This window comes from Amphiura filiformis, chromosome 17 (genome assembly GCF_039555335.1).
Source record: "Amphiura filiformis chromosome 17, Afil_fr2py, whole genome shotgun sequence".
Taxonomy (NCBI): Eukaryota; Metazoa; Echinodermata; class Ophiuroidea; order Amphilepidida; family Amphiuridae; genus Amphiura; species Amphiura filiformis.
Genome location: NC_092644.1, coordinates 59,554,543 through 59,567,416, shown reverse-complemented (window position 1 = coordinate 59,567,416; position 12,874 = coordinate 59,554,543). Strand labels below are relative to the sequence as shown.

The 12,874-nt window shown below is 35.0% G+C and overlaps 1 protein-coding gene across 7 annotated transcripts in view; it reads left to right on the top strand.

Annotated features, from left to right (window-relative positions):
* The window catches only part of LOC140138075 (uncharacterized), a 79,680-nt gene that overhangs the window by 53,285 nt on the left and 13,521 nt on the right, over positions 1 to 12,874 (top strand). The window contains exon 5 of one of the 7 annotated variants that reach the window (XM_072159940.1): positions 10,462 to 11,146. The exons of 4 other annotated variants lie outside the window; for them this stretch is intronic. In XM_072159940.1, coding sequence (XP_072016041.1) covers positions 10,462 to 10,869 — 408 coding nt within the window. In that variant the 3' untranslated portion in view covers positions 10,870 to 11,146. Of the gene's footprint in view, positions 1 to 6,032; positions 6,498 to 8,101; positions 8,844 to 10,461; positions 11,147 to 12,874 lie in introns of those variants that run through there. 2 more of the 7 variants (XM_072159930.1, XM_072159929.1) reach the window with 2 other exon arrangements.

Sequence of the window (12,874 nt, the reverse complement as noted above, 5' to 3'; positions counted from 1 at the left end):
CAATTATCATAGGGGTTTGTCTTGATATTTGTGTGACAAAATAATCCTTTACTTGAAATCAAGTTCTCAGAAACAACTCTATGGCTTACAAGCCAGACTAAATGACAATTTTCCTGAGCTTGTTTATGGTTTTCCCTTGATTATATAAACTTGTTTCCTAATTCCGTGTTAGGTTAGGGCTTGATAATAAGCTCAGCAAGAACCTGTATCTCAATCTACTCCCCTTAACCTTTATCACATAATGAATATGGAATAAGTGGTAAATATGTAGGGGACTAGATCAGGTTGGAGGTTATTGCACAGCACAGGGTTTGTTTTGACAAAATAATCCTATTTTGCATGATATCAGAAACAACTCATTGCATAAGCCAGACTGATGCTACACACTATCAAGAAAGAAAAAACTACCAAGAAACAAACAAAAAGCATACCCGTGTTTTTTTGCCCAATTCTATTCTTGTTTGTTTTACTGCCTATACATCAAGAACCACTTCTCTTGTTGTGTACAAAATTGGTTTTTAAAAATAAAATACAATGGAAGAGTGTAGGCCTACATGCTTAGGTTGACAGTACATGTCCAATTGTCTCAGCTCTGGATCTGGGTTTTTATTTATCTGTAAATAGAGGCTACAATATTTATGCTTGAAAGTCCCATCCAAATCATGTCACATAAACTATAGAAAAATTATTTAATTCGTGTAAAGTGTGGTGAGGCCTGTGGATCAACGTCTAGGTGTTGTGCCTGTGCGTAGCGCACTATAAATAACTGCGTTGTTTTTATTACATCGTGGAACGTTTAACTACGCTTCGCTTGTTACTCAGCGACTAATCATGCTAATACATGTGCGTACAATGCTACTCTACACGTCCATATTAGCGAGGTTATCTGCGTACAACAGCTTACTACGCACAGCCACACAAAGAGTATGTTCCACGATGTACACAAATTGAATAATTTTTTTATAGATATGAAACTAGATCATGGCCAGGAATTGTTGTTTATATACAAACCGCTATATGATCCACATACCCCCGGCACATACCATGTATGGTTTGAGTTGATTCAATATGGTGTAGTCTACATTACACTAAGGATTCACCACCTGTTGGCCCCTTTTAAATTTTAGAATGGACAACAAGCTTGCTTTGTGTCCTCCAAGATGTTTCATATAATATCAGATAGTAAGGATTTAAAATGAAATTGCTATGTTTCAAACAAGTAAGACCAGTATCACCAGTTTTTAATCAAAATAATGTGTATATAAATCTATGTATTTACCTCTTGTACAGTATCAGTTATTTGAACTAAGTTTTTTTGCAGATTTTTAAATGACTGTAAAACATGTAGCAAAATCATAACAATGTAAATATTCTTGTACATGAATTTTAGACCTGCAAGTAGCAGTATTATAATTACGACTATTTTGTGTATGCAGAGTCCAGGAATAAATGTGGCCGTATAATATTGCTTTGTCTTAAAGAGGTCTTGATTTTGTAATGTTGTACCGTAAAACCCCATCTACAAGCATATAGTGTGCTTCTGATGAAAGCTAAATTAATCCAGGCGCCATTATGGAGTTTGAGCAAATAAATTGAGGATCCAAGCATATACAAACAAGTATTATTTTAAGACCGATCTATTGTATTGGTATATTAACGCTTGCTTCGAATTAATTAAGCTTTTATAAAAAACACTATATATGCTTGTAGACAGGGTTTTACGGTATGTGTATTAACTCCCCATACCAATCTCACTTAAAATCTCCCAAGTCTTGAAATTAGCAGACTGGAAACATCTTTTTGAACATTGATCTTAGTTCACTAGGTTTTTACAAGAACCAGGAGCAATTTCTGAAGAAATAGGAGCAATTTTCAAATAGTAAATCCTTTTCTGCATACAATACAGCATGTACCAGCAATACTGCATCAAGTGCAAAATTGGAACCAGGAGCATTTTGTTTTAGAAAATTGCTCCTGGTTCGTGTGAAATTTACAAGGACCAGGAGCAATTGGTGGTTTTACGAGGGCAAATTTGCTCCCCGCGCCTGCTTATTTCATGGCTTGTCTAGCATTGGCTTAGTGCTGTCTGGTACTTAGTGCACTTAACTCTTGGATACTAGTAGTAGGGATGACCAGCACAAGAATCCACTCCTTTGGACACCTTTTATGTTTACCATGCAAGACTGAACACACACACAGTCTCAATGGAGCTATGCACACAGAGACTATCTCCCTACACTGACCAATGGATTTCACTTGAGTGCACACACAGTGCATCAGTAGTACCTCATATGTGACGTGTCATGTCAAAAGGAGACACTTTTGGGCAGGATCGTAAATGGAGAAATGGCCAAAAATCTGCCCGCGGGTGATTTTTTAACAATTTGGGTTTGTTGCGAATTTATGATGTTATTAATGTTAAAAATATTGTCTGATAGTTTCAGACCCGAATATAACTAGCATCTTGTATTTTTGGACATATTTTTCAAGGCAATTCCTACTCTCAACATTGTCAATAATATTTTTAAAGGCCGATATCTCAATTTCCAATTTTATAATACCATAACTTACAAACTCAATATCTTCGCTTAGGAATGTCCGATTACATTGGGGAAAACGGCATTGTGGAGCAAAATATCTCTTTATTAAAGATATGTAAAAACCTCCAAATTGATAACCTGCCCAAAAGTGTCTCCTTTTGACATGACACGTCACATATTAGCCTGTTTGTAATTTTGGCAAAAACATGTTTTGATGAAGTTCAAATATGCACCCCAGAGCTGCCAACTCTCCCTCTTTTCGCAGGAGACTCCCTACTTTTAAACCTTCAGAACCCTTAATTTTGGTCATCTCCTGAAAAGGAAATGGTTTTGTCCATTAAGATGTACACATTTTGACAAATCTCCCTGATTGCAACTGGAAATCTCCCTTTTTTCAAGATTCAAATGTTGGCAGCTCTGGCACCCCTAAATATCAATCAATAAATCTATAACTTGGGCAATCACCTAACAAGAAGTTCCCATCTACTGTAGCTAACTTCATGATTTAAGATACCAATAGTTTTCCCTCCACAGCAAGCTAAAGTGAAATCTACAGGTTATTTGTATAAAAGAGTGATTTTAATGTAAATTTTCTCCAAATTCCAAGATATATTAGGCGAGTGAAGTTTTTGTATACTATACTATACTATATATATTTATCTAATTCCATGTGCAATTTCATAAAATTTCACAACTATTTAGGGGTGCATTTTTGATGATGAAATTTAGACCCTCTTTAATAGGATTCAGAATTATGCAGTACTGTAGGCCTACATGCACAGTATACTCTGTAATGACCATGGTAATATCTTAAAATTGCACATGAAATTGGTTCAATATTGTTATTATAATATACAAAACTTGACTCATCCAATATAACTTGGAAATTTAGAGAAAATTTGCAGTAAAATCAAATTTTAATGCAGATACACTCCATGGGAAACTGAGCACATGGATGCGTCTCATGTGTAAAAAATGTATCACCAAATTTTGACTTGTTATTTAAGTAAAAAAAACATGTAATTAAGTTGATCTGTAATGGCGAATTTTTATGCAAGGTTTCTGAATTTTGCACTTTTTTGGACTGATAATTTTGGGCCTTGGATGCAAAATTGAAACCTCGCACAAAAAAATCGTCACTACAAATCAACTTTATTACATGTTTTGTGACTTAAATAACAAGTTGTCCAAATTTGGTGATACATTTTTTGGTCAAATTTGTTCATAATTTTTCTTCCATGACTGCCATCTTGGATTTGTACAAAGAAATAAAGAACAAAAAGGCTATTGCACAAGACCAGATCTCTGAATGCATTTATGAAAACCCGTATTTATAAATGATTTCTTCTTGTAAGTATTTGTATGAATCATGTAATCCATTTTCAAGGGTTACTGAAAAGGCATTTTTTGAAAATAATTAATTTGAAACTGGTAATTACCGGTATTCAATTTTGTGCCATTTTTTCTTTCTGAATTTTTTCAAAAAAAAAAAAAAAAAAAAAAAAAAGATTTTTTTTAATAAGTTTTTATTTCTTCGGTTTTGTAGTGTTCCTGGACCTAGATCCTAAAAAAAAAGATTTAGGATTTTTCATGGTTGATCTAAAATTCAAAAAATGATTTCAAGATGCATTGAATTTGAATATTTTGAAATCATTAATAGAGTATGACATGAATACAAAGTATCAATTTTCTTATTAAAAATACAAAACATTTTGACATTTTTTTTTTTTTTTTTTAGGTCAACCATGAATGATCCTAGCCTTTAGTTCTAGGTCCAGGGACACTACAAACCTAAAAAATAAAAACTTTTTTTTTTTTTTTGCAATTTCGGTACCCGGTTACCCACCCAAAAATGCGCTGGTACCGGGTACAAAATTACCCGAAAATGCCAGGCCTATGCAGAACCATCTCAAGAGTTAAACCAGTGAAGTGCTGTGTGTTTGGACTTATTTACCAGTCTTGTCAGTTGTCAGTTTCAAGTGCAATATCTGTATCAATATCTGTATGCAAAAATCCGACCTACCGACCCAACTATTTCATAAGCCTTTATGGACAAACAAACAATTTTTTTTTTTGCCTAATCTGTCCAAACTGCCTATTCAAAACACGCATATAAAATTGGCCATAACTTCAGAACCATTTATCCTATTGAGGTCATTTAAAGACGGAAATGCTCCACTTAATGAGCTCTTTAATATAAGGCATGATTCTACAATACAGGAGAAACTTCAAATTTTCATGGTCATCCCTACTAGTAGCCCAAATAGATCAGCCGTAAGGATGCTCACTGTCTACTTTATGTGGGATCTCACACTTTGCTCACTGGCTTTTCGTGGGATCTCACATTTCATGGCAGCTCGCTTCCCCATGTTTGCTCAGACTGTATTCGAGCGGTGTTGATGTCCATGAATTGAGCTAGTTCTAAATGCAATCATGCTACATGGTAATTGCAAAGCAATTTTTTCACATTATTATTTTTGATTGATTTTATTGCCTGCAATTTACTAAATGTATTGAAATTAGATTTTAGGCATTTCACAAGGGATGATTAAGTTTGAATGGCCACGTCTTGAAATCAGGTTTAGTGTTCCAACTCATTGCTTGATCACAGCTACTTGCAATTAGCAACTCATCTAGTAGTCATGTTGCAAATCATATCAGTAGCAAAGAAACAAAACTCCCACCAGACATGCAAACAAATTTGCCAGCGAAGTGGTTACGTAACTCCTGGAAACTGGATCACGCCCCTTTTGGAATTGGCAGTACATGCCATAGACTTTGTGTTGCGATCATTTCGATCTTGGTGTGGACCTAAAAGCGTGATCCAGTTGACATGGTGATAATCGGATTACATGTAATACTTCGTTGGCGAATAGCAGAAGAACACACTACTATAATTTAAAAAACAACAACATGCATAATAATGTGAAAGGGTATTGGAGTAATGGTTCTTAGAATAAAGGGTTCAAACACTCATATCAACACACAATATCTCACACAAACTTTCACGATTTAACAAATTTAAGATTTTGTGAAAAAAGGGGAAACATTTTACTACTCGCCCAAAGTTGTTCCTATACAAAATAATTTTCACAGAAAATATAATTTTTAGAAACATGAATTTTTAATTTTCTTGGAAAAAAAATGGTTTTGAAAAGGAACAATTTTGTGCGAGTTGACAGGTTTTTCAAATCATCGAAATGTGCATTAAGTTATGGAACTAAATTTTTCTTTTATTTTTAGTGGGTTGCAAGTTCATCTTAACCCTTGAAGACTTTCATTGTGAAAGAACTTAAGCCACAAATTGTGAAGAATTGAGAATGAGCCAAATATCATTCCAGATAAGTTTTATACAGATATATCACAGAGGTCATTTATTTGAAGCAGCTTCTACGGAACAAATGGTGAATTAACAACAGTGCAAGAACCAAAATGAGCGTTGCCATTTCAAAATGACCTTTGACCTGAAGATTCTTCTGTGTCTTCTTTCAGAGTGTTCCAAACAAAGGCCGACAAAGCAACAGCGGTGTGATAACAACAAGAAGAATTATGTCGGTTATACTGCTCACCAAAGGACCGGTGTGCAACTTTACAGCTATCCAAACAAATGGTCCGCCATCAGTACGACGAATCGGCAAAAGTTTATTTCTCCGAGCAGCTCACGCACTGGAAGCAGCCAATTTAGGAACTCTTGTGAAAGTGTTCGGTGGTGGAAATCGCCCAAATGAAGTATTTATTAAGAAATTGCCATCTGATGTCGGACAAGGACTGGAGGAAAATGAGGATCTTTGTAGCTTGGAGGACTACACTGTTAAATTCTATATGCCCTCTCCATCAAGGATTCGTCAAGCTCTTCGAGATCAGCTAATTCAACAAGATTTTGTTAAAGAAGAACATTTTACAAATGTCATTAATGTGCCTGGAAGGTGGCCACCAGCTTAGTAGATTGTCCTGTTAATACAAGTGTATGATAGTACTTATCATAATTATCTTTGCCAGGATAATATATAAATCTAGGTTCTGCATGAAATCTCTGTATATAATAACTATTGTGGAAATCGCACAAATGTCATGTGCCTGGAAGGCAGCCACCAGCTGAGTAGATTGTCCGGTTTAATAAAAGTGTATACTTATAGTACTTTTCATAATTATCTTTTGCCAGAAAAATATTAAAACTAGAATCCGGATGATATGTTTGTATATTATCTAACATTTCAGCATTTTCTATTAGTAGAGCTCTTTCATATTTTAATGTTATCAGTATATGTTAACGTCTATTAGCTGAAGTGATGAATACACCCGAATCTATGTTTTATAATAAATGATTTAAAAATTCATTTAAAGTTAAAATGTGAGCTGTTATAAACTGCTTATCCACAAAAATAGCCTGTTTAAGTAAAATTTCAAAGGTTTAGGGGCCTGAGCTTTCGATCCTAGCAGGATCTTTATCAAAGGCAAAAAAAATCCATTTAGAAACACATATGGCAGACTTACCAATATCCTGCTTGTTTACAAGAGTCAAAACCAACTTTTTTTTTAGTGTTAAAATAGCCAGCTTAATTTTCCCAATTTGTATATTCCAGTTGAAATCCATAGAGCCTGCCAGTGGGCCTGCCCCTATGGAAGATATGATCTCGGATCAATCTCCCACACAGAGGTGTATATTTCAAATGGGGTTATCTATTCAGGTAACCCCATTTGAAATTCACACTTCCTGTGTGGAAGATTGAGGTTAATATGTCTTAATAAGGAAGGGGTGTATGGATTTCAACTGGTAGCAGAAATGGAATTGATTGGTCTTATTTGAAACATCACATCATCACATCACAACAATAGAGGCCCTGCATGCTTTTACTTCAAACAAATGATTCAAACTAGTCTCCCTGGCTGTAAAGAAGTCTACCAATAAACTGTTTGATCAACCTTTAGTGCATGTTTTATATTTTCTGTGGAATTACTTGATGTGTATGTTAGAGATATTGGTATGCTTCTATTGAACAGAGTTGTACATTTGACCATACACAGATTATTTTATTGTAATATGGCAGAAATGGCATTTTTAAGATGTTCAGGTTTAGACCAGAAATCACCCCTTAATGCTCTTTGAATTCAAATCTGTGAATACCCCATTCATTGCTAATGTCCATGCGTATTTGTATATGTACATACAAACCTTACAACACATATGTACCGGGTGTATGCATGCATACATTGTACCCCTGCACACATTACTTACAAGCAACAGGCATGTTTTTGATATTTTTAAACAAAAAAGATTTATTTTTAGATATTGGAGTAATTGTGGCTCCCAGAATATCGCCAAGGACTCGCATAAAGGAAATCGAGCCACAATAATAGAATTGGAAACCTGCACTTCTCTGACATTTTCCCTAAAGTGGCACTGAGGTCATCAATCTACAACAGGTTGAAGCAGCTATAATGGAAGAAAAATGATGAATTAACAAACATTCTTGTACAAAGAACAAAGTGCAAAATTGCACTGCAATATAGAAGTTCCAAACAAGTTTTTGACCCGAAAATTCTTCTGTGTCTTCTTTCAGAATGTTGTCCGAGAATATGTGCGACAAAGCAACGTCGGTGTGATAACAACAAGAAAAATTATGTCAGTTATTCTGCTCACTAAGGGACCAGTATGCACCTATACATCTATCCAAACAAATGGTCCACCAGCAGTACGACGAATTGGCAAGACTTTATTTCTCCGAGCAGCCCATGCATTGGAAGCAGCCAATTTGGGAACGCTTGTGAAAGTATTCGGTGGTGGAAATCGTCCAAATGAAGTGTTCATCAAGAAATTACCGCCAGAGGTCGGACAAGGACTGGTGAGAAATGAGGATCTTTGTGGCTTGGAAGACTACGCTATGAAATTCCATATGCCCTCTCCATCAAGTATACGCCAACGTCTTCGTGATGAGCTCATTCAGCGACAATTTGTTAAGGAAGAACATTTTTCAAATGTGCCTGGAAGATGGCTACCACCTTTGTAGAATGTCCTCGCATAAAACTGTATATAAATTATAGTACTTTCATAATTCACTATAATTGACATTGGTTTATGATAGCAATGTTTGTCACACCTATAGCTATCTACTGAAGATAGCAATGTGGTTTACACCGTACAATTAACATAAGCGGTCAACTAGTTTAAGGCAAAAAGAGTTTGTCTCTCAAACTCCCATGGATTAGTATGTGATTTTCTTAGTTATTAGTAAATAGGGAAAAATATGTGGCCAAAAACAAGTAAAAAGTAGGCAAAAACAAGTAAAAAGTAGGCTTAAAAATAAAATACAGTAAAAATAAAGGAAATCCTTGATTTTGCATAGCTTTTTAATTTTACTAAAAAAGAGTATAGCATATAGCTATTTTGCAAAATATTTTTTAGACAAACATATTTTTGCCTAAGATAGCAATGTCTTGTACCATATATATTTGCTATGTACTGCAGTATCTTAGACCTACAATATCTTGATTTTAGCTATCTACTGAAGATAACAATGTATGTCTAGTGAAGATAAGCTTGTGTGCTGAAGATAGCAATGTGGTTCACACCTACCTAGCAGTGTGTCTTATACCATACAATCTCTTTAGATTAGCTATCTACTGAAGATCACAATGTATGTCTGATGAAGATTAGCAGTGGTATATATATTTATTTGCGCTTTCATTATACAGGGTCCTTCTGTGACAAAGCACTGCTATTCTAGGGGCCCAGTTACAGAGTATAACTTAAGAATATAAACAAAAGTACATTAAAAAGGGAATAACATTTACAGTACATAATGAAATTGGTTAATATACCATTACAAATATACAATACAGTTATCTGAATGTTAGCTGTCAACAAACTAAAGATAGCAGTGTATCTTATACCATTCCATCTTGAGGTTAGTTATCAACTGAAGATAGCAATGTATGTCTAGTAAAGATCAGCTTGCTTACTGAAGATAGCAGTGAGGTACACACTCAGCAGTGTGTCTTATACCAATTACCATGCAATCTCTTTAGATTAGCTATCAACTGAAGATAGCAATGTATGTCTAGTAAAGATTAATTGTCCGCTGAAGATAGCAGTGTGGTACCCATAAAAATAATAGTAGTGTGTCTTATACCATACAATCTCTTTAGATTAGCTATCTACTGAAGATAGCAATGTATGTCTTATGAAGATTAACAGTAGTGTGGTTTATACTATACAATTATTTGAATATTGGCTGTCAACAAACTTAAGATAGCAGTGTGTCTATTACCGTACCATCTTTTGATGTTAGTTATCTACTGGTGATAGCAATGTATACCGAGTGAAGATTAGCTTGCCTATTGAAGATATCAGTGTGGTGTACACCATGAGATTAACTGAATATTACTTTGATTAGCTTTCAACTGAAGATAGCAATGTGTAATACACCATACAATATCTTGAATATTAGCTGTCTACTGAAGATAGCAATGTGCCACACCTACCTAACTGTTGAAAAGCATTATGTCATATCTACATAATTGTTAAAGATAGCTTTACACCTACATAACTACCGAAGATAGCATTATGTTTCAAAATTGGACTTGTTTTATACCTAAGGTCAAATTAAACACAATTTTGCAATTTCTTTAGATGCAATTTGGGGTATTTTTTTTTAATATTTGAAAAAATTACCCATTCTTATACCAAAATTGATGTATTGTGCAAGATTGGGACGCGTATTTGTGACACATCCTCTGATGGTCATTTGTACTGTATTTGTACCCCAGGGTCCATGCAATCCCAGGTATTAATGGTTAACAAAATGTAAACCATATATTATTGTTAATTAATGTTCCAAATGTATTATAATAGTTATTGTGACTTCAATTAGTTGGCAGAAGACAAAATCCTCAAAAATTTTCTTGTTATCACCTTCTGCAGGTGGTTGGGAGATTTTATAATGCCAACAAAGGACAATGGACTTCTAGAGATGTAATGGCAGCCATCTTGTTAATCAAGGGTCCGGTAGCAACCGATAAAGCCATCAAACGATATGGCCCAGCATTCCTTCGCCATTCAACAGTGAAACAGTTTATAAGAGCAGCCACATCATTGCAACATGCTGGTTTTGGATCATTAATGAAGATACCTCGTGGTGTTGAAGTTTTTGTCAAAAGATTCCCTAATGAAGTGATTCCTGCACTGGAGGCAAATGCAGATCTTTGCACCTTTGAAGAGTTTTCTCAAAGATTTTATCTGCAACCACCTGGATGTATAACTCGTTCATTTGGTGAAAAACTCATCAGTCTTGGCATTGCAACTCACCAACATTTCAATTTCAACTCTTGAACATTCTCAACTTTTCAACATTTTCAATGTTTTTTGTCACAAAAACCTCTTTGAAATGCCAAAAATCATGGTGTAGACTTTAGCTTTAGTAGAGCACTTTGTCCTGGAAAAAAGTTATTGTAAAATTATAATGTACTTTTGGTAGTATTTTTGTATTTAGGTATGAGGATTTTAAGGCTTAAAACCTAAATTCAATTATTTTTCACACCAGAACTTGGCATTTTTAATTCTTTTCATTCCATTTTGGGTTATTTTTGTTGAATTTATAAATACTTCATTATATTCAATAAAGTTTTTAGTTCTCGTGCCTGGTTTTGAAATAAATATTGAGCGTAAATTGCATCCATTATTTGGATACAATTAATATGTCAGGAATTGTTGGAAACTTAAAATTTCAACTTTCATTTTAAAGTGACATAAGAGAACATAATTATTATTCAAAACTTCATTAATATACGCAGCAAGTGCGATCCAATCAACAGAGATTGATTGCCTGACCGTGCACTTATTGTGCGGTCATTAATGACTCCTGGAACATAGTGTTCATCACAGATATGTGCTACAAAGACTTCTGGGCGTGCATGCATGTATATGCTAAGCGTAATAGCAATGTACATGCACACACGATGCCGTTGCACTTCTGTGATTGGTAGCTTTTGTTGTTGACGCCAATGTCAAGTTTGCCTGGTCAATTTTTTTTGTAGGGTAGGTTATAATAATGATTAAAAATGTTTATATTTAACATCGTTTTATGGCATAAAATAACATAAAATGCCATTTTGATTTGTTCAAAATATCAGATACGACGGTAATGAATGACAATAATAACTTTGCACCATCTAGTTTGAGTTCATGGTGTGAAATTGGGCCTCTGTATTTTTCCTTTGCCCAAAACAAAACCCTCCAATCTCCAACAATGACCTCAAAATAAGACGGTGCGCAGATATTATTGTCTAATTTTGAATATTGATTGCAAAAACCGGGTATAATTACAAATGTGATCACAAATTGGCATTTATGAGAGGCTGAATGAATGGCGGTATATCCATGTAAAATGCCCACCCCCTCTCAAAATAAAGGTTTACAATTATATTTAGGGACTTTATTTCAGGACATCTGTTTTCAAAATGTTGATAATATTTTAAGTACTCATCAATAATTGTATGTATTTCTTGTTGTTTTTTGTGGAAGATCATGGAATTTTAATGCCTCTTTAGTGTAAGTTTTATGAATGTAAATGATGGGAAAAAAGCACTTAATGGAATGAATGTGGTATTCAAAATTCTGGTGTTTCTTTTATTATTCTTTACTTAAAAGGGCATTTCGTGATCCACAGCCTCATCCCCCACTTTTCTCAAAACAAGTTGAGATTTTTATACTACTGGAAACCTCTGGCTACATAATGTTTATGAACCAAAAATTTCTTGCAGATTAATTCATTTAGGGGCTGTGCAATAATTATGAGCCCCCCCGAGGGGGGTAAAAATTTTCGAACGGCTCGCCACAAATCGCTTGCCCCCCCTCTCAGCCTGCCAAAAATCACTTGCCACCCCTCTCGGCCCGCCAAAAATTCTTTGTCCTCCCCTTACACATTAAAGCGTTTCCGTACTGTTTTCCTAAGCCTTTGTAGAGCGTTTTATTTAAAAGGCGCCCCATGAATGTGTGCCAAAAATTGCTTGCCCCCCCTTTTGGCTCGCCAAAAATTCTTGCCCCCCATTTTACCCTCCCCAGGACTCATAATTATTGCACAGCCCTTAGCAAAAATATCATCAAATTTGCATTTGGTTCTGGTATACCAGAACGAAATTACAACAGTGGCCTATGGAGCAGTGTGATACACATAATCATGCATGGCTCGCAAACGCAAAATCGGAATAAACTGAAATTTTGGGAATAAGCATTTGTCATGGATATCTACTGAAAAATGTCTTAAAAAGACGATGCTAGGATCTTTAAATCAATGGCAAAATCTGGGACTCATATTAACTTCTGATCATCTCCACCA